The sequence below is a fragment of the Bactrocera oleae genome, chromosome 3, assembly GCF_042242935.1.
Source record: "Bactrocera oleae isolate idBacOlea1 chromosome 3, idBacOlea1, whole genome shotgun sequence".
Classification (NCBI taxonomy): Eukaryota; Metazoa; Arthropoda; class Insecta; order Diptera; family Tephritidae; genus Bactrocera; species Bactrocera oleae.
The window spans coordinates 80175211-80198475 of record NC_091537.1 but is presented as its reverse complement, the minus strand read 5'-3'; the positions used below and the strand labels follow the sequence as shown (position 1 = coordinate 80198475).

At 33.1% G+C, this 23265-nt stretch overlaps 1 protein-coding gene across 14 annotated transcripts in view; it reads right to left on the bottom strand.

Moving 5' to 3' along the window:
- Positions 1 to 23265, bottom strand: part of Lar (tyrosine-protein phosphatase Lar) — a 781775-nt gene that overhangs the window by 431661 nt on the left and 326849 nt on the right. For 12 of the 14 annotated variants that reach the window (XM_070107010.1, XM_070107011.1, XM_070107015.1 and 9 more), the window contains one exon: positions 769 to 2202. The exons of 1 other annotated variant lie outside the window; for it this stretch is intronic. In XM_070107010.1, the coding sequence (XP_069963111.1) occupies positions 769 to 997 (229 nt within the window). In that variant the 5' untranslated portion in view covers positions 998 to 2202. The remainder of the gene's footprint in view (positions 1 to 768; positions 2203 to 23265) is intronic. One more of the 14 variants, XM_070107014.1, reaches the window with a different exon arrangement.

The window sequence follows — 23265 nt, the reverse complement described above, 5'->3', positions numbered from 1 at the left end:
GCATTATCTCGCGTCGTGGGCCTGTGGCGTCGCCTCCAAGATCGCGCGATTTAACATCGCTGAACTATTTTTTGTGCGTTTATGTGAAGTAGCTTGCCTATACAAATACACCCGAGACCTTCGAAAACGAATATTCAGCGCGTTATTGCTGACATACGAAACCAACTGCTGCAAAAAGTGTTGAAAACCACATGTCGAAAAAACACGCACGTTATGTACATCATAAAAGTTTTGCATTTTTTTTTAACTAAATCGAATTAAGCTAGCTTTCCATAGATGAAGAAGTACGATTATTATGTAGAAAAATCATGCCAGTTCAGAAGAATTCTTAAATGTCTATGTATGCATAACTGCGCTATATTAACTGATAAAAAAAAATGTTTTCATGTGAATTACTATATATATAAATATAAATTTCTGCTTCATATATTGTAATTTAAACAGCACACCTCGCAATTTTATGTTAATATTATAAGCATATATCCACTATATCACTTAAGTAGTGCTATATAAATACATAATAAATTACATAGCAGTTATTTCAGTCTTAACTTACATTACTACCTTACAATGCCTCAGTGAAATTCAATTAAAATCACTTGTTCATGCAAATAATAATGCAATTACTGCGTAAAGAAATTGCAAAAACTGCACACACACATAAATACATATATATACAAATATAGTATATATGTATGGACGACGCGAATGTGCATATACCTATCATATATAAAATTAATTTGTGAAATATTGAAAATTTGTACTCACGGACTGCATCAACGCCAACTGTTGTTGTTGGATTCCAGGTTAACAATACCAACAGCAATAGTGTGGCTATGCTGGACGTGGCTGAAATCGCGCTGTTAAGCTTGCGCACAGTGCACGCTATGGCGGCTATGACTGTGTGTGAGGGCTTGTTGGGTGTGTTTGTTGTTGGTGTTTGTGTGACTGCAACATAATTGTTGACTGCTGGCAGTGCTGCCATTTGCAGCCCCATATTATTGGTTTTTGAGTTGAGCTGTGTTCTGGAGCGATAGCAGCAGCAGCAACAACAATTAGGGATTGAAAGTTTTGAGTGGCAAGTGCTTGCTTTACTTGTGACTTTTTGCGTAATAAATTTGCTTACGTTGCAAATTTCTTTAAAGCTTTTGTAATGGCCGCTTCAATTAGACTTACTCGCTGGCTAGTTGAGCTTCAGGCGGCATTTAGTTGTTTTTGCTTTATATAATATATAATATAGAAGTGTTGTTGCTGCTGTCTATATAGTTTTTTACTTAAGCTCTCTGCTTCTTCAAATTTTGCTGAAAGCTTTCTCTTTTTAGTTTTCGACGCGCTTTTGCAATGCTTAAGTGCTTACGTGCTTTTTCACATTTCTGCAGTTTCGGACTATTTCGTAACGATCAATATATTTTTGCGATTCTTAAATACTTTGTCCAAATTCAGTTTCCTGTTTCTAGGCGAACTGAGCTTAAAGCTTTTTTGTGCTTTATAAGAACTTTATGTTTTCAAGCTTTTTAGCAGATTTTTCAATGCAGCTGATCCTAAAGCTTTTGTGTGCTTTATATTAGCTTTCTAGGCGCTTTTAGGTGCAGCCAAAGTTCACAGAATAGTATTTTCGTTTTATCTTCGCTTTTTCTCCCTTTAATGCGTTTCTTAACGCCTATCTTGGAAACACTTTTTCTTATTTCGTATTATTTTACAGTTTTATTATATACTCTTAAGTTTTGCATACGAGCTTTTTCTTGCAACTCAAGTTTTCATTTATTTAATTTTGCAATTGTCTCAGCTCTCTTTCCTTTGCTTGCTCATATCAAGCACCATGTTCCTCTTATTCATATATTTCATGCTTTCTATGAAGCTTTCTTCTTGTCTTATATCATCTACTTTTAACTCGCTTTACCGCTGTACTTAAATGTAGCTGCACTTGTCAATTTCGCTTGTCTCTATAGTTTAGCACAATTTCAACTTTTCTCTTCTATTTTACTTTTCAGCTATCTTTTTGCTTGTCAATTGCTTATTTCACTCTTTTGCTCTTGCTGGCTGTTGTGCTCTGTCTCGTTTGCGGACGATCGCTTGTGCTTTGCTCTCGTTTCACTTGTCAAGTGTAGCTGGCATGCGGACTACAATGACACATCAATAATTTGACAGTTGACATTTGCCAGCGTTTGACAGTTGTATTTACCGTTTACAGCGTGTACAAACCTTCACAGCAACGCGGATGTATTGCAAATATAAAAGTTAACAAATATACAGTTAACGAGCGCCATTGTTGTTTTGTGACATTGTCGTCGCAGAGTGCAAGTCAGCACAGGGGCAAAATACGTAATAATAAATGAGAGTTAAAGTGCAGACAGACAAGTGCAATGACATTTTCCGGCGGAGAGTGACAGTACAAAGAAAAATAAATAAAAAATAAGGGCGTGAGTTGGTGTTTTTTCGTAAATTGTGTTTGTGACGGTTGCCGTTGAAACAATTTTTTTTTTTTTTAATTTTTTTTCGTGATTTTATTTGACAGTTCAATTCGTTGCGTATTTTTGTAATTAAATTTTTTTTTAATTTCAATATTTTTAGTTTAAAATTTTTAAATGCATTTTTTACCAGGACAATTAGTTGTATTTATTTAATATATATATATTTTTTTATTAGCGTTTGCATATTTCATTATTTTCGTTTACATATATATATATTTTTTCGTTTTTGGTATACGATTTCAGTCATTCGTGGATGACATGACATGCCGCGTGAGCCGAAAATCATCGGAGATAACGAGATGTGTCAGTAGATGCGATGTCATCATCATCATTATTGGCATGCAGTGCATTGAATGATATGTCAAAATTGGTTGCAGAAATAACGGCAGTTTTGGTGATGATGGTAGTGGTAGATGTGAATGTGTATTTGGTTGCCAATTTCATGTGGCAATCACAGGGCGTGCGGCAATAGTGTTTTGAGGTGGTCACGCGCATAGCAACGCCCATACATTAGCAACAACAATGACAATAATCATATTGGACATTTGCCGTGCGACGAAATGTTTATGGTGTCGAGACCAACAGCAGCGGAAGCGCATTGTGCAATTTGACATTTTAATTAGTGGCCACAAACAAATTTATTCGCAATTTCATGACATTTCGAGCAGTTGTTGTTGTTGCATTTTCGTGACAAAGGTTAGTTGTTGTTGTTGTTGTTGCGTTTTCATGACATTTTGCGTTGTTGTTGTTGCATTTTTGTGTCAAAAAATTAGTTATTGTTGCCATTTACGCCATTTCGTTGCATCGGCACACACACACACACACACACAGTAGTAAAAATGTACGTCATTGTAGTTGTGGCCAACGCCGTTTTTGTGTGGACGAGAAAAAAATTGGAGGGAAATTTGTTGTTAGCTAAAGATACTTTTACCTGTTTGGAATACTTTGTTTTGTGATTGTAATGCTTTGCTTTTAAATTATTATTATTATTCTTTAAAAAAAAATATGTAAGGTTTGCTCAGTGTTTCCCTAACGCTTAAACGTGGAAGCCGTAGTTTAACCAAGTGATTGCTTTTTGTTGACTCAATTTATAAATTTTTGTTGTTATTTTAAAATTATTTATTATATTTTTATAATCTATTTTAAAATATTATTAAAATTGCTGAAAGGAGAAACAAAATAGTTTATATTAGTTATATAAGTTCTCTTATAAGAGCCAAAAATTTAGCCTCGTATGGAAAGTATTTGGCAAAAAATCGTGTGCAAGTCAAAACTGTTTTCATCTAGGCAGTATCACTAAATCGAAGGGCTTGCAACCCTTTGTACTGAAAGTTTTAGATTTAAGCATATACTATCATATACTAAAGACTATTGGAATCAACGAAAATAAATCATTTTAATGCAAAACAAATATTTAGTACTAACAAATGTTTTTAGTACTACAAGTCATATCTGTATTCCCCTTGCAAAATCACTGCCGTTAATCTTTTTATACTAAAGCATTAAGTTACATGCATATACTACAGTATACTAGAGACTGTAGCAAGCAGTATAAATAATTTTAGTGCATAACCAATACTAAAAACGCTATAAAAACTATTTTTAGTACTACGAAACTCTTGTAGTCTTTCTAAATACATACTTTTATTAAAGAGATATTATTGTACTAAACCGACTTAAGACTTAACAAGTTGTAAATAAGAGCAAAATTTCTTCCCAACATATTTAGTGCCATAAATTCATTTAGCAAAGCCACTTTAAATACCCGAACAGATTAAGAAAATATAATTTAAAAAAATAAAAGTTTTGTGATTTGAATTTTTGCAAAATAATGCTAAAAACAGTACTAAAAATAAAGGCACCTGACTACTAACATAAATTAATAATATTTTATACAAGATAATAATAACAATAACAATTTTTTAGAACATTTTTAGTACAAACCTTGCAGTTTTTTTCAAAAAGATCAAATGTGTTAATTCAACAAAAATAATTGCACATTTTCGTTTATTTTAGTACACATTAATAAGCAAGGGACGTGTGTTTCGAACTAGTAATAGTAGTAGTAATATTTGTGAATATTTTTTTTGTACAAATCCTGTGATTTTTGTTTCAAAATGTTGATTTAGCAAAAATAATTTCACACAATTAGTTTTAGTTTAGCACAAAAAAATACTACATATTAACAAGCAAGGAACGCCGTTTTGAACTAGCAATGATTTAAAAAAAAAATAAACAAACCGTTTTGTACATTCCGTAAATTGAAGTTTACTAGAGTTACAAGCATAAACTTTAGTACTAATTTAATTCATAAATATTATATTTATAAATAAACAATGAAATGTACTTCGAAAAATTTATCTAAAAATCAGTACATTTTAGAAAAAATTATTTGGTATATGCGGAAAATCAAACTTTTCCTTATTTACTTGTATTGTATAATTAGTAGTACCATTTAAGTGCATAAATAATATCAGCCAACAATCAGCGGAAACTATTTTCAAAAATTATGACATTTTTAAAACAAATTTTTGGTACTGTGTGGAATAGGAAGTTTACTATTTACGAGCAATAGTAAATTTTAAGGAAGTAAACTTCCATTTTCTCATATTAAAGTCAGACAACAAACAAAGTACTTTTCTTAAAATTTACCATTTTAGAACATATTTAGTACATATTTTTAGTACTTTTGGAAAGTAGAAGTTAAAGTTCTGAAGAAAAACTAACCCAACTAGGTGTAATAAGTACACAAGTTTAAAGTAATCTGCAGTTATTTTAAAATATTTGCAAAATATTTAAGTACAAAACCTTTTGAACTTAATAGTTTAACTCTCTAATCATTTTCGAAATCCTACTGTACGACATTTGCGCCAACTTCAATATTCCATAAAACTCAAACTATAGCTAAAGCCATGACGAGCCCCTGACAATTCATGCCGGTATCAATCATTAAACCCTAACAACATTACCGATTAGATGAGAACTGAATTAAGTTTATATAAATACAAAACGTGTGCTTAACAGTGAAAAAAGTAAGGAAATGGTGTACGAAAATTGTGAAAAAAAACGTACATCGAACGTTAACCGTTTAAAAGTAGTTTTAGGTGCATTGACTGCAGTGTCAAATGTCATAGTCTAGGTGGCACTGAACGTTGTAAGAAAATGTCAATTAAAGTTTATCACAAACATTATATCAACTCATTGCTTACACAGGAAGCATCAAGTATTTAACAGTGAGACAAACTAATACAAGCGGAAATGCAGAAAATGAACTATAGCATAATGTAGCTCAATGTTAATGACATAAAGCAAAAATAGAAACTGTAAGGCAGAATTATAGACTCTTTATAAAAGCTACATTAATTTCTACTTTTTATTCATTTTATAATTTTTAAGATTAAAATAACTTACAATCCTTATTGAATTTATACAAATATATAAATCTATGATTAAATACCCTTACTTTTATTAAAATTAATTTAAAGAAAACTAAATTGAGTTTATTAATCGGGTTAAGCTTATAAGTGCTTTAATCACACTTAATTAAGGCAATAATTTATTTGATTTGTTTTAGTGTAAGCAATTCGCTAATTGACTAAATTGAGAGACTGTTGGAAACACCTAATTAAGTCAATAATTTGTTTTGTCTTTATAGTGTAAAAAATTCGCTAATTGACTAAATTACGGTACTCTCTGAAACACTTAATTAAGTTAGACATTTATTTAGTCTTTTTCAAGGAAAGAAATACGCTAATTGACTAAATTAAGGTACACTCTGAAACACTTAAAAAGTCAATAACTTCTTTGGTGTTTTTGGTATAAGAAATTCGCTAATTGAATAAAAGAAGAGACTGTCTGTAGCATCTAATTAAGTCATTTATTTATTTTTCTATTTAAGTATAAGATATTCGCTAACCGAGTAAATTAAGAGACGGTCTGAAAGTTGTAAGAAATGCGCTAATTTACTAAATTAACTAAGCTACTGTCTGAAACACTTGATTGCGTCAAAATTTCTTGGTCTTTTTTCATTTAAAATAATCTTTAATTGAGTTAATTAAGAGACTGTTTGAAATACTTTAATAAGTCAATAACTTTTTTTTTTTACTGTAAGATAATCGCTAAATTACTAAATTAAGAGACTACCTGAAACCCCAAAACCTGTAAATTTTGTTTAAATAAATAAATGCGAAATTTCAAAACATTTTAGTTTTTCGGAAATAAGTACAATATAATTTTAACTGATAATTTCATTTCATAATTTAGAAAAATTTCTAAGTGTTAGTTTTTTTTTTTTTAAATTATTCTTTATTATCAGATATATAACTATAAATCATTGGTGATTTTTTATTTCACAACTTAGCATAATTGCCTTTCAATCAAAGACAGAGCGATATTTTCTTGGTAAAGGCTAACGTATGAAACGCTACGTGGCGCTGTAAGCAAGACATCCATAATTTAAGTATTTTGCTGCAAATCGGTTCTTTGTGTAAATATTTATTTTACTATAATGAGAAATGTTTTTATCAAAACAACCAATATACGTTCAAAGACTTGCGATTTTTATAAATCCTGTATCCTGACAAAATATTATTATATTATTCTTTAAAGAACTAAGCTAGAACTTAATAGGAGACTTTTACTTTAAGTGTATCCACAATTCAAATTCGAGAGGTGCATATAAATATATAGTTTGCTTAAGAACACTAGTTCACCAATATTTCTCATACTATTGAATGTGAAAGATTTGTCATGTATCATTTAGTTCTTAGCAGGTTAAGTGTAAAATCCAAGCTTTAAAACAGGTTAAAGAATATTGCTTTTTAAAATATTATTTTATTACTAATCATATGAAAGCAAGCGAATCGTAAAGTTCGCCAGTACGGATCAAATTTGCTCTTCTGCGTATGTTCGTGAACTGCATATGTGATGTTCAAAAAATTTCTTTTTCTATAGTTTACAGTTAATAAGTTATAGTATTTGCTCAATATTCTTTATTATTTCAATATAGTTTACTTTTAATTTATTTTTATTTTATATACAGTTACTCTTAGGTTGCAATTACATTACGTTTCGTTGAAAATTTATCTCACAGAATCAGCAGCAAAGCAAAAATGCCGAAAATTATCAAAGTTGAATGAGCGCAACGAGATTGCAGTAGCCGAAAAAATTCAACAAAAACAAATAGAAAGAAGATTCGAACAAATTGCCGAAATTGCAGACAAAACCGGAAATGTTGTCGGCAATAAATAGACAAGAGTAAAGAGGCCGGGCAGAAGGAAATTGGCAAAGTATAACAAAATGTAAAAAAGCAAAGTAACAAAATTGGTTGAGGGCAAAGTTTTCGTGCCGCAAAGGTGTTGCCAGAGTGGTGGGAGGCAAAAAATGTTACTTTTTCTTTACTATAACCAAACACAAGTTTATTTGTGAAGCAGCCTTCCACCCACTTAGCACCAAGCGCAGCCAGTCAAGCAACAAATAAACTCAACAAGCAGCAATTAAATGGGCAAATGCCAATAGTAAAAAAAAATAAACAAAAAAAAAAACAACAGAAAAAACTTTCGTTTGAAAAACGTTAAAATAAAATTCAAACAAACGAAAATGAAGCACGAAAAGTGATTGGTGTAAAAAATAGATTGAGATGAAGCAGAAGCCTCGGAAGCTAAAAGAATCAAAAACAAAAGTTAAGAAAATTAGTGAAAGGAGAATATTGAGCGTGCAGCAAATCGTTTTTGGCGCAAGCTGAAGGCCAAAGGACAAGCAAAATCGTTTCGGTCAAAAGTCAAGCGTGGCAAAACAAATACCGCTAATGCCAAGCTGGCGATAAGCGCAGCCAAAAGATTTTCGATATATGAACATACAAGTACATATTATTTGAAAGAGCGCATCAGTAGACTTTTGCACATTTTTATATAAACAACAACAACAACAACAACAGCGTATGTAATGCTACCTGCAACGTATAACGTGTTGGCTGGCAATTTTCACAAACACCTAAGCTGCAATGGAGAGCGAAAAAGGATATGCCAACAACTGGCTGCCTGACTGCTTTACTGCGGGGTCGAGTAACTGATTTCTATAGTTGTTGTTTTTTTTTTTTTCTGTAGTATATAGAGCAAGCAACCATCCGCAATGTCAACTCATTTGTTGGCACATGAAAACTAAACAAGATATAATGTTAACTTCGACTGCACTGAAGCATTAATACCTTTCACAAGTGCAGCTTGTATGTTCATCATAGCGTCGTCTGGCATAATAATCTATGGTAAATCTTGTGAAGGTATATGGTCACATAAAAAAATATTCCATACAAGAACTTGATTTTGATCGACCAGTTTGTATAGCAGCTATATGCTATAGTAGTCAGATCTGAATAATTTGATCGGGGTATGTTCCGTCGCTTTGGACAAAAATCACTGCCGAAGTGCGTGCATATATTTTGTCAAATAAAAACCTTTTCTAAACAAGAACTTAATTTGTATCGGTCTGTTTGTATGGCAGCTATATGCTATAGTGATCACATCTGAAGATCTTTGTACAGGGATTATAGCGCCAACTTCGACAAAAGTCTGTACCAAATATCGAGAAGATTATATCATGGCAAATAGAAAATCTTTCCATATAAGAAGATTTCGAACATTATCATTTATACCTATATATACTTTATAGGATATGCGATGTTTATTTTATCTGCTCTGTTCAGGGTATAAAAATGCACTGAAAGGAAGAAGTATAGCTGCGCTAGCTGCTGATAGTTGAGAACATGCAGTCGCAGTCGCTAACGTTCTAGCGTGTTTTGCGATAGAATCGATTCGATTAACGAAATGAAATTTGCGCCACAGTAAATTACAAATTGAACCTTAAAAATGCACACACAACACTCTATATAAATATATATGTATGTGTGTAGTTAACTCTTCAGTGTTCTATGCGCCTGTTGGTATGCTATGTTTTGGCAGCATATCGCTAGTTTTTACCAATTTTCTATTAACTGTCGGCTGTATATTATTTCCTGCTTGCCTCAAATGTCATTGCAAAAGTTTTGCCATAAAAATATGTATACACATATGCTCATATACAAATATACATACACACATGCATACATGGTCACTTTTGTACACGTATACAGCATATACTTGCATTTCTAAAGCTTTTCTATTATCATTTCTTTCGCGCAAACTTTTGCTAACTGCATTTGACTCGTTATACATATATTTTTCGCTTCATTCTCTTCTTCCGTTATTTACTCATTTGCGCGATTTCATTTGTTGGCAAATTGCCATTATTGTTCATATATACTTAGGTTTATACATCTACAAGTTAGTTAGTTCAATGTCTCGCTGTTGTGTTAGTGTTGTTGTTGTGCCCGTATTGGCGCGTCTCAACAATGTCACTGTGTCTTGCAATCAATTTAATTGCAATTGATATTTGAGACATCGCGCATGCCAGCTCTTGTTTTCCTGTCTTATCGCATTATTTTTTGTTTTCTCTGTGCCTCTGTCATTTCTTTTGTTGCCGCCTTCACCACATGTTCGCGCTGCCAAAACAAATTTGCTGTTTCATCGTGTCATTTACTTATTTATCGACAACAAGCAGCGTTGTAATGAGCTTTGCGCAGCTCGTTTGGTTAGTTGAGCGTTAAATCGAATGTGCTGCGGAAATTTCTACATATATATTTCTTTTTTTTTTTTTTTAAAGAGGCACTTAAAGAATACTTGCATTTCTGCGTATACGTAAGAGTATATGTACCATGTGGTTTATAAACTTTTGATAGTTTTGAATGTTAGGCAGCTTGGAGTTTTGTAGGATCACTGATTTCTGTGATAGTTCACGTTTAGAGTTCATTATATCCGAAAAAAATTGTATATACATGGTATGTCTACTAGGGTACTATAGATGATACCAGAAACACCAATGGCACCTAAAACTAGTTTAGACAAAAAAAACCTACTTTAAATTGATGATCTCTTCACCTCTGTTATTTATTTTGAGAAAGAACAGAGAAAAATTAATCGCACTTTATTTCATGATGTTTCAGAAAGTTTAATACAGTTCAAGCAATTTAGACGAATTTTCCTATCCACTTAAAAGTTTAAATCACCATATATTGGTTATTAACCTGGAGCTAAACGGTGAAGTTATAATGATTTGTCATTCTTTCATGAAATATAACATGTTGTTTGAAGCTCAAATCGGCTTTAGAAAGTTGTTGAATGACGCATAGATTTTCATATCTCCGATCTGATCAAATTTGACTCGGACAGGTCTATCTAAAATGAGCGCAAACTGAATCGACAAAAAAAAATTTTTACGACGCGCAAAGTTTATCTGGCGACTTTTGAATTGGAAAAAAATTTAACAACGAAATTTGGTGCTTCCCACGAAATCATGTCCGCGGCATTGTTGAAAATGTGAAGAAGGGGTTTGGGGATTCTACTTTAACACAGTTAAGGTCGCAAAGTCATCGAAACTCTACCTCAAGCGAGTCAGCCAGCCACGTCTGTTAATGACGATAACATCGAAAAAGTTAAGGAAAATGTGCTTGAAAACCATTGAGTTGACATCACGGAGATAGCAGAGGATCTCAACATCTCTGATGGATGGATATTGGTTGTGAAACGTGTCAATAGTTGACTCACACTAAAATACCTGAATCTTTTGCAAAAACGACGACAAGCAGAGGTCGCACAAGAGATGCTTGACAATGTAGTTGAGGACTGTACATTCATCAAACGCATCATAACCGGTAACGAGACGTGGGTTTATGAATATGACGTCGAAAGTGTGCAACGTATTAGCGAATGGCGCTCAAAAAATTATTCAAAATGGAAAAAACCACGTCAAAGTCATTCAAAATGTAAGCAGAAACGTTTAGATTTTCTTTGAACACACACACACACAGCGTCAAACGGTTAGTAAAGAATACTACTTGACCGCTTTGACGAGTCTCCGTGAAGGATGCGTAGGCAGATATTTAATGTATTTTCCACCACAATAATGCGCCGACACATTCTAGCATGATTGTGACTTGCTTTTTAGGCAAACACGAAACGAACGTCACCGCTCTGCTTCGAGGAATGTGCCATAAGTCTATTGATTCCATGCGGCATTCGTAGAATGCACTGAAGGCCATTCCAGACGAGGCTTTTTTTGCTTAAGGAATGTAATGATCGTGTATATCGGCTCACTATTACTGCAAAGTCTAAACTTAATCAGGAAATTGAGAGAAGAAACATATAATAGACATAACCTTGTGCTGATGAAAGGTACAGTCATTGCTACGCCAGTCGGGTCTAAGTAAGCCGAACGGACTAGAATTTTTATGCGGTCAAGCGCTCTTAAGTTTGTAGCCTTCCTCGATGTTGTTAGCCTTCCTCTATGTTGTTATTTTTTTGCCGTTGCAACAACAACCAAAATGATCTTAAGGATTTCAAGCAGGTGTGAACAATCTAGATCAAGTTTCTAATCATCTAAAGAAGCAGTGACCTTTCTAAGTTGCACATCGAATCTCATATATCCATCTTGAAGTTTCCTCTTTCATTACAATATCCAACACAGAAAACCATATTAATAAATATCCCTTTTATACAAAAACCGCAGTTATTGGGGTTAAAAGTCAAATAACTTGGCTGGCGAAGTTGGAGCGCAGTAAATACGAGGACACTCAAAAGCACACACACATATAGAAGTATATGGCGCCTTTCAATCACAGCTAAGTTCATGCTTTTTTATGCTGTTGTTGTTGTTGTTGTTGCTACTTTTATTAGTGTTTTTGTTATTGTTGTTGCCACATTTATTAGTGTTCTTGTTATTGTTGTTGCTACATTTATTATTATTGTTGTACTTGCTACTTTTGTTATTGTTGTTGCTACTTTTATTGGTATTGCTGTTGTTGTTGAAGTGCTGCGAAAACAATAATCAATGTCAAAAACCCACTTAAGCGCAACTGTCAAACTATGGCGAACTAAACCCACATACACAAATACACACTTACTATTATATATGGATAAGTAAGTGATATACATATGCATGTATATATGTGTGTGTGAGTGCGTGTTTACATTTTCGTTTTGCGGCTAAGAAAAGCACTCAACAAAACTCCATTTCGCTTGAATTGACGGCGCACGTTGACGGCAATCATCAAAGCAGCAAATAAACAAGTTAACCAGGCAATCAGTTGTAAGCTACAATAACAACAACAGCAACAATCGCTTCTACTACTACTACTATTACTTCTTGTATTTGCATTTATGTATGTGTCAGTAATTTAGCAAGTGTTTGTGGGCGTTTGTGTGTATTATGCAATCTAACCGTTTGCAACAACACTACAACAACAACTACCAATAACAATCAAAGTAAATAAGCGCAGCAATGAATGAATGACGGACATTGAACACACACACACACCTACATACAAAAGAGTGAATATGGGTGTATGGTGAAGGCGTCAAATAAGTAGAAACGAAATCATTGAATAAAACACGCGTCGTAAGTAATATAGAAACAATGTTAATTGATAAGGTGGTGGTGTTCATGGTGTGGGATCTATATGTATATATGTATGCGTACTACTTACTTGGAACCTTTACATATGTATGCATACATTAGGGTGGAGCGAAAAAAATTTTTTTTTTGCTTAGCCTGAGGGTGAAATTTGTACATTATACAAAAAGAAAATTTTTGGAATACACAAATTTTTTGGAAGAAAAAAAATTTTGAAATACACAAATTTTTTGGGAAAAAAAATTTTTGGATTTTTGGAATAAAAAAAAATTTTTTTAACATCTAGCCCACTCACTTTTAAAGTAAACTTCGAGTTAAGTGTGGTTTCACTTCTTCACATTTATATAAAAATAACCGCATTTGACGGTTTTTGACTCAAAATTGATTTTAACGGCTAAGAAAAGCATGTTGCCGTTTAAGTCTTTTTTTAAACCCCAATAATGACTACACAATTTTTTTTTTTAAGTTGATAACTTTTAATTGGCCAGAAAGAGAACTCTCTACAGCTTCTAGAACACTTATCAAAATTTTTTTACGAAATAAAAATTTTAACTTGAAATTTACTTTAAAAGTGTGGCTGCCTTTTAGATATAAAAAAAATTTTTTTTACCAAAAACGAGGTGTTTTTTACCAAAAATTTTTTTTAACAAAAATTTTTTTTATGATAATCTATAAATTTTACCCTCAGGCTAAGCAAAAAAAAAAATTGTTGTTTCGCTACACCCTAGTATAGATGTATGCTTTGCAGTAAAGTAGTTAAGAAAACTAAAGTTGATGACTGTCTTGTGCACTAGTTAGCGTGGTGGAAAAGAAAAAAAGTAGTTAAGCAGACTATTTGTCTACGGTGGCGCTCATACAAAATTGGACCCAATGGAAAATGATTATACCTGATGATTTTGAGAGGAGTAAGAATAGTAAGGTTAACTGTTCTTTACTAATGAATTAAATTATATGATAAGGTTCTTCAGCATCCTTCTGATGAAATTGGGTCAAGTAGTGTAAATTTTGTGGATAAAATCTAAGTTCTTAGCGATAGTGGCAGAACATACTTTTCATAAAGGTGTATGTAAAACATTAAAACAGAAATCAAAAGATTTCCCAAAATAAAACAAAAATTACAAAAAAATAAAAAAAAAATACAAAAACAAGAAAAAGTGTTCATACCAAAGTTATAATACCCTTTACAATGGCAGAATAAAAACGTATAAATAGATCTTTTATGGATGATCGCTTAAAAACACAATATCACGTGAATATAATCTAAAATCGCGGAACAATGACCAACACGACAGGATAAAAACATAGAACAAAAAATCATATTTTGAGAGTTTTTGAGGTTTTTTTTTGGAATATTCGCTAATAAAGCGACTTGCTTGTATCGTGGAAGAAATCGGAAGGAAAATTTTGGAAACTACTACTCCCAATCAACATCTATTGTAAAATATATCCGCGATAACCGTATCTAAGGTGAAATTTACATTATTCTAACCGGTGTTTAGGTTAGCTTTTGGTACGCTTAACCTAACTATAACTATGACTATAACGCGGTGTGCAAGCAAGTTAAGTACGAAAGCATGTACAAAAAATAAAACATTTCATAGCAATTTACACTTGGCTTGAACTTTCACACGAAAATCAACATTCACAACAACTACAACAGCATTATTCATACTAAGAACAACAACAACTACAAACTGATAAATGAATTTTTAAACAAATGTGCGTGTGTGGTTAAGCGAGTGTGTGTGCGTGCATGGATGGGCAAGTGAGTCGATGACTGTATTTGTAAGCGAAACCGTGGCCAAGTGAGTGAGTGAGCTGTCAGCCAATCATCAACAACAGCTGCAGTGGCAGCAGAAAAATACAACAGAAAAGTAACTGCTTGCCAGCAAGGCAGCATATAACTTGTTTAACTTGGAACTGTCAGAGGAATTGCAGCACTCTATACTTCTTTTCACGCTTCTACATATGAGTATATGAAAGTGTGGCTGTGTGTGTGCGCACCCTAAAGTGTTTGTTATTATTATTTTTAAGTAACTATGAATTTTTAACCTGTAGGAAATGTAAATTAGAAAACAAAAAAAATTTACTTCCTTAAAATATTGAAAATTTTATTTATCTGAAAATGTCCAAAAAATATGTAGTATTTCCACGAATGAAATTGTTTACCATCAATCATTTTCATAAAAGGGACCAGAGGCGGAAACATTTTTTTACGAAAATAAAAGCGCTCTAATAAGTTCCTTTTGAAATCGGGTCTACTAACAGCTGATCTTTAGCACGGCTTAAAGTTAGTTAGGGTTTTACGTTATATTTTGTGAGATTTTTCCTTAAAATACTAAATAAGCGCAATTTGAGAAACCAAATATGTAAGTATTAATGGTCAATTATAACGTTACTTGTATTGTAAAAATCCGTATTGAAGCAATAATGAATTTCCAACTAGTTCGCATTTAGTTCCTAAGCAGGAATCAATCTTATAGGGATAGAAAATGCTATAACAATACTTCAAAAATGAAACTTTGTGGGTAAAATAAAGATTTTCTAGAAGTAACTAGTTCAGAAGTAGTCTGAAATAACTACTTGATGTCCGGTTCAATCGAAATAAAGTGCTTTTGTTTTAAATGCAATATTAATGCTTCCGATTCACAATTAACTTAAAAAAAAGTAACTAGTTTGGGACTAGTGTAGCTACTATAACATAATCCGCTGATATTATACCACTATAGCGTAAAGCTGTCATTCAACTTGAACGATCCAGATCTAGCTTTTGCATAAAAACTTTTTTAATTGACAAAATATCATATCGAAATTAAGCACAGATTATTTTCCAAGACAAACCCATAAATTGCGAACATATGGTTTAAAATGTAGGAAGAAGGCTTTATACATTCTTTCTTGGGTTTAATACCAAATTAAACAATAAGCCTGAGTTACTGTATCAATTAATGATAAAATATTGACTAATATGACAATTTTACTTGGCGTCACTAACACGAGTTTAAGGCATAACGCTATTCAACAAGTGGATACTGAGTTATGCATTTTTCTTTGAAATAACATAAAAAAGAATAGGAAACAGAGAAGCAGAGGACTTATTAAGAGCTTTTACTTCTTGGAGGGCAATTTTTGGAGGTGTTTATCAAACAATTTTTCAGAGCATAAAATGAAAAAAAATTATCGATTTTTGGATCCATCCTAGTGTTCATGTACGAAATTTCCGAAAGCTTATTCTAAACTTTACGGAAGTACGCAATCAATTATCAAACGGCTTGAGCACACATGAGACGCGCTCAAGCAACAAAAAGTGAGTTAACACTATCAAGATGCTAAAAACCTTTTATTGTTGTTAAGTGCTAAAATTTTTGCTGACCTAATTGTCTACTGGGTACATCTCTACTATTATATTATGTTGCTATTGTTGATGTTGTCATCGATGCGGTACCGGTTGCCGCTTGCTGCTTGACTATTTGCACAATAGCACCGATGCAACACATGCACACACACGCAGTTGTTACGTGTTGTTGACGTTTACAATTGGTGTTGATAACCCAAAAAGATTTGCCAATCCAAAACGTCAGTGAACTGTTGAACTTTGTGGCAGCTCAACTTTGCTGAACTCAATTGAAATGAAGTGTACTCGAAGGGTTGCCACTACACACACACACACATACGCAAGCTAGCAACAAATATAGTTTTAAAGGCGAAAATTAAAAGTGTGAAATACAGATGGATCGCACATTGGTTGAGTAGAAGGGCTACAAGGAGAAGCACCTTCAACAGCCACGTAACTTAACTGTAACAAAGCAAGAAAAAAAGGGGATTGCAGGTTTAAAGTGGTATTGAAAATGCGGTATGCAGGCGATTTCTGGCAGAACAACCAAAAAAAAAAAAGAAAAAGCGAGAAATATTGTAAAAGCAGAGTTGCACTGAATGAGCGATGTATGCGCACAACTTACGCCACACGTGTAATCCAAACACACAAGCAGATCTATGAGTATGTGTGAGTTGAAAAGGAACATGCAAGTGTTAAACAAAAGTAAACAATAGTGAAAATGAATCGAGAAAGTCTTCACTGAAGTGTGGCAAAGAATAAAGAGATTGGCAGTCGTAGAAAACATATATGAATATGTGAGTGCAAAAGCGGTTGATACAACTTGCAACCCTTTGTACGTTGCTACAAGCAATTCTTGTGGGGAGAAAGGTGCGGGTAGGTAGATAGTGCACTAAAATTTTCAATTATTTTAAAACTTTTGCAATTTGTTTGGAAATAGAAAAATGTGAGATTGAGCATGATTGTGAAGTGGAAGTGGCAGTGAGAATATGTACAGGCAGCCTGTCGAAAAGGAAAGCATAGCATGTACGCTAACAGCTTTTGAGTAAATACTTGTGGTAGGTAAACAAAGATTGCGGAAAACATTGAAATGTCCGCCTTTTACAGTGCCAAGAATAGGTAGTAATAATTATAAAACCGATAATGGATTAAATAGACGACATATGACAAATAAAATAACAGTTCATTAAGTTGCAATCGCAAATAATTAGATATATGAAAGACGCCAGAGAAAAGACAGTTTAGATGATTTCGTTGGTCTCACCTAAAACCAGAAAATAAACGTTAACTGCGGCTGCACCGAAGCTATAATACCCTACACAGGCGCATTGCTTATAGCTTAAAAGGAATAAAAACATTTTTATCTTGATTTTGTAAGGCAGCTGTATGCTACATTAGTCCGATCTGAACAATATGTTCGAAGCTTGTAGCGTTACTTTGAACAAAAATCTATGCCAAATTTCGTGAAGATGACTTGTAAAGTAAAAACAAGTTTTTCACTTAAAAACTTGATTTTGATTGGTTAGTTTATATGGCCGTGAGCTCAACAATTACTTCGAAGATTCCACAGTTGCTTTAGACAATAACCCATGTAAAATTTCGGTTCCGACAAATGAGTAGCTTGTTAGGGAGAAAAGCACGTGTGCAAAATTTCAGATTTATATCTGCAAAACTGGAGGCTAAATTCACTCAGCTTTCCGAAGATTCGTTCTGGGTTTACGAGCTTCGTGGCAAACTGTTTAGGGTATAATAAGCGAACGCAAGCGACGTGTGAATACTTTTGAAAATGTGATGCATTGTAGCTCGATTCAAGGGGTATTCAGCATGAAAATACTCGAATGTTTAAATAATACAATATATATATATATATATATATACATTATTAAGAATATTTAGATTATTAAGGATATTTTATGAAAAAAGTGCACACCAAAAATGCGCAGAATTGTTAAAACCACTGACAGCAGCTCACATGTATACAAAAAACAACCGATTAACTACAACTTTGTATTTTGTATTGCAGGTATAAAAATAAATTTTTAAGGTTATGTAGGCTAGTTAATACTAAGCTTAAAATAATTTGTAAAAGTCTAAAGAATACGCTCAATAAAACAATGAAATATGGAGTTAAACGTGTACATGGAACCGCGAATAGTTTGATATGTTCGCGCTAACTTACTATAAGTTACTTGAAATGTACTAGCTAAATAAAGGCGCATGGAGTAGAGCTTCGGATTATTGCTCTACAAAGCATGGGCATAACTGTTGTGAAAGCTTAGCAAAGGCGATGTTTGGAAACAAAAAAAATTATAAAGAATTTTTGTTTGATTTTTTTTTTAGTTTCCGTTTTTAATTTATTTATTTTTTTTTTAATTTTTATATTGTTAGTTTATTTACACAAATTTTAAAAAATAAACAGTAAAAATTTTTAAGACAAAAAAAAATAAAAATAAATAAACCCAATTAAAAGTTCTCGACTAGAACATATTGTCCTCACATTGATCTATAGTCGATGGCTAAATGTGTTTCAGTCCCCCCCTCACCCGAAAACACTCCAACACCAATCAAATACAACAACGACGTGATCACACCACCCATGAGGAGATCGCACTGTACACCACACCAAAAGAAACAAAAGCGAACGACGGAGGATCCCGTTCCCCTCTTTTGATTCGACAACGAATACGGACGAATCGTTACGCCTTTGCTCCAATTTTTATACGAATTTAATTTTCTTAATTAAACTTTTTTATATAAAGTTATTATGCGGTAGTTATCCATTTTTCGAAGTTAAGTTACTTATTGTATAATCGCTGAAAATTTTCAGGTATTTCTTTTATAAAGTGGATGAACGGCGAGTGTTAGCGAATTGTGTGAAAGATATAGTCGAAAAAAAACCAAAAATTGTCAAACAAATTTTGTAGCACACTTTAAGGCGCTCGTCTTATTCAGCACATTGTCACTCTACAAAATTTATGGACAAATAATGCAATTAAAGCATTAAAAGACTTACACGCGTGCTAATTCGTATCTGTCTATACCTATAGTTATATGTATATATGTTATCTTGATATGCAGCAATAAACGACTTAAGAAACACGCATACCAATTGATTGTAAGTGTTGAAATGCTTATCTATTGAGAGTCTTAACCAGGGCATGCTTTAAGCTAAGCATTTGGCATTGACAAAGCAAAATACAACAACATACACAATAACAACAATACAATCTACAATCTATCAAAATGACAGCCAACAAAAGCAGAGGTAAGGGCGTCAACAACAACAGCAACTTTGACAGCAATAACAAATACAACAATGCCACATTTTCGTTATTATCGATAAAAGCCTTAGGCATCCGAATTTCTCGGTGAATTCTCCGTTGTGCGCTTTAAATTACACACTTTGCATGCGCATATATAAGCGTAACAATAAAACGTTTGAGTCTTAACCTTCCTTTTCCGCTGGCAATGCCTACCACCTTTGATTGAATCGAAATGTGCGCCCTGCAACATATGCAACAAATTATGAAAGTGTTGTGTGTGTTTAAAGCAGCCAATATAGCGCACAAATACATTTAAATTTTGCACATATATGCGTGCAGATTATCAGTAGGCGTTGTAAGCCTACAAGGACGCGCGAAACGCACATTTAGCAGGCGTGACGCCTATAAGCATGCCACACAATTATACAAAGCCTTTCACAAGGCGCAGACAGCAAATAAATTATGCCAGAAAATATAGTAATGCGTGTATATTTATGCATACGCATAAATACAGCTGATAGCTAACCAGTCTACACATGATAATATACATATTTATGAATGTAGTATACATTTAGGCACTTCCCACGCTCGTTCAATTGACATGTGATTTTTGTGCATATAGCAATTTGTTCAAATATATACTAAAATACAAATTTCCATGCCGCTAAGCGCTTACGCAAGCCTACCAAAGCTGTCACACATGTAAAAACAAAACAAATACTTGCTTCTGCTGCCAAACGCCTAAATCTGTGCTATGTCGTCATCGCTGTACGGCGATTACAACGCATTAGGCTTAATATATGTGTGCAAACATTACACATGTGGCAACTAATAGTCATATATTTAGTTATAGATATTTATATAATACATATACCTGATGCCGCAGCAACGCATGGGCCAATCATTAACTTAATGTTTGACGCGCACATTAACCCTTAGTCGCTCATATGTGCACCACCACTAAGCGCAAAAAATATAATCTGCCTTGGGCTCAGAATGAAGCATCACATATTTTTACCCGCCTTGCATGTCACGCCAGCCTTGTTGGCAGCTTACTCTTACATTTCACGCTTGTCGTGCTGAGTGTTATCGCAATTTCTCCGATTTAATTTTATATGCAGCTGTTGTTGGGCTTAACATATGTTTTATATTCATATTCATGTAACTGCAGCACGGAAATATATTTATAGAATTACGTTTACGCTCAATATATTTGCAAATATGTACGCCTAAAAGCATACAACATTTATATATTTACAAGAATTTCGAAAAACTTTATATATAGCTATGGACTTAAGCGTTTTCTTAGTTTCTTGACGAGCAAGTTCTGCTTTTCTGCCTGATAAGAACAATTTAAGCGCGTTAATCCACTTAAAGCCTGAAATTAGAATTTAGAGATGGATCTGAAAGTTTGTAAGTAGGCGATAGAAGCAGGCGCTAGGTCCACAAGATGGCATATCACATTATACTTTGAGAATTTGCGTTAACAATGCTTTTAGTGCCAGTTATCATTATATAAAAATAGTTCAGTTAGATAAATATTTTGATTTCTGGTTTCATAAATTTGTTAAAACTAAACTGATATTAAAATTTTCATTTCCAATATGAAGTACACTACGATATAACTGTGAAACTTCTAAGCTATGAGTGCTTTTCATATAACAGAAAAAATGAAAGGCATTAATTAGCCAGTTGGTCAACAAATTAAACATTTGTGAAGCTTAATTACAAAACTTATTTGAAAGTTCCTTTGAATCGGCTGAGAATTGGTAACGATTTTCACTTACGAATAAAAATTTGGATGTAAAATACCATTTATATTGTTATGTATAAATTACACAATTAATATTGATTACTGTGCTTCCTGAACTACTTTTAAATGATCTAAGTAAATATAGCTTTACCTCGAGAAGGTATGTCAACTAATATGACGTGACCTTTAGAATAAATGAAGTATACATATTTTAGACAACCGAAATTGGAATATATAAATAAAAAAATAGCGTTTGAGTCCGGCGGAAAGCCAAATGTACTTGAAAAAGTGCATATGAACGCCAGTTGTCTAAAAAATTTTGCCAAATTATAAATAATAAAGCTTTGAGCGAACTTCGGTTCCCGAAATATGGCACGTCATCTCAAACTTCACAGATACTGTCGCTATTGCGTTTTCGTGCCCAACTTTTGAAAATAAATGTTTTTTCAAACTTTAATTATATTTAACGAGTAGGAAGACTTATAAGTTCCTCTTAAGCGAAGTTCAAACTAGTCCTTTGTGAGCTGTAGATTCTCGTTAGGCGAATTTTGAACTACGCCTTTGTGAGATAGAACAAGAGCCATCAGATTTCAAAACCTGGTTTAATCATAGCATGCACTATAAAGAAAACAGCCAAGTAGTTAGATTCGTTTACAGAAAACAGACGTTTTATTATTCTTTTTTTATAGTAATTTTTGAAATGGAAATCCTCGATCGCTATTTTCTATTTATGATACTCCAGTTTCGGTTGTTATGTGAAAAAAGGCTGTGTACAAAAGTTATAAGCCTTTTCATAAGGACTTGTAGTTTAGCCGGAAATCGAGATAAACTCTTTTAAACCCTTAAAAAAATCAGCCACGCGTCTCCTCTTCCTTTGTCTGTCCACAGATCACCTGTAAATTACTTTTCCTTTAATGTTTGTAATTTTATCTTTCCTTTTCGATGGATTTCAACCAAAAAAAAATTAAAATTTAAATTTTTTATCATTTCCAAAGGCGTTTACACTAGTCTACAGAGGAAATAGAGCTCTAAAGAAATCAAAAGTAATTTATATAAATACTATATGCGAACAATTTTTCTCAAAAACTATTATTTTGATTACACTTATGTTGCATTCAAGTATCGTATCCTCTACATAAGCCAAATATTATATATAAAAATAAAGGTATTGAACAAAAATTTGCCGACTTTACACCAAGCTTATCTTGTGAGGAATAGAAACATTAATTTAAAGTTTATATCTATACTTAAAAGTTCTTTTCTCTTTAGCATAATCAATTTCACTTAACTGGTTTTGCCTAAATCACTTTCACACAATAAAATCAAATGTGGCAGTTCGGTGCGCAGAAATGTATTTAGACATGTGAGCATACACACTAACACCAGCAAACAACAAACGAGCATTGTGATTATATGCAAAAACAATACAATTGCAAAATTTTCCCAGGTCCTAATGGGCCTTAAGTGCAGAAAAAAATGAATAAAGCCGTTCCATGTCCAAGCATAATGGAGTGGAGGAAACCGCGACCAAATTAAAGTAGGGAGCCATATAGCAGCACATAACACATAAGAAAAGGCATGGAAATTGAATATAAAGAGCTTTGCGATATTACTTTGTTGCGTAGTGTGTGTATGTTTGTATGCGAGTGTGTGTATTAACATGTGTATGTGTGTTGATGCAAAAGAAACTTGTTCATTTCCTTTTGGTTAGTTAAAATTTTATATGGCATACGTAAATATGTACTAGCACGCCTCTAAGTATGCTACAGTTAACTATATATGCTTGTATTGGTGTATAGTTTTATTTATTTGTGTGCGCGTCACTTTCATTTCCGGCACTTTCTTTGCGTAACACAAGTATTCATTGTCAGCTACCAAATAAAGATATAGGTATTTATATTTGTATTCGTATATAGATTTGTAGGTCTATGTAGAAAAGGCAAA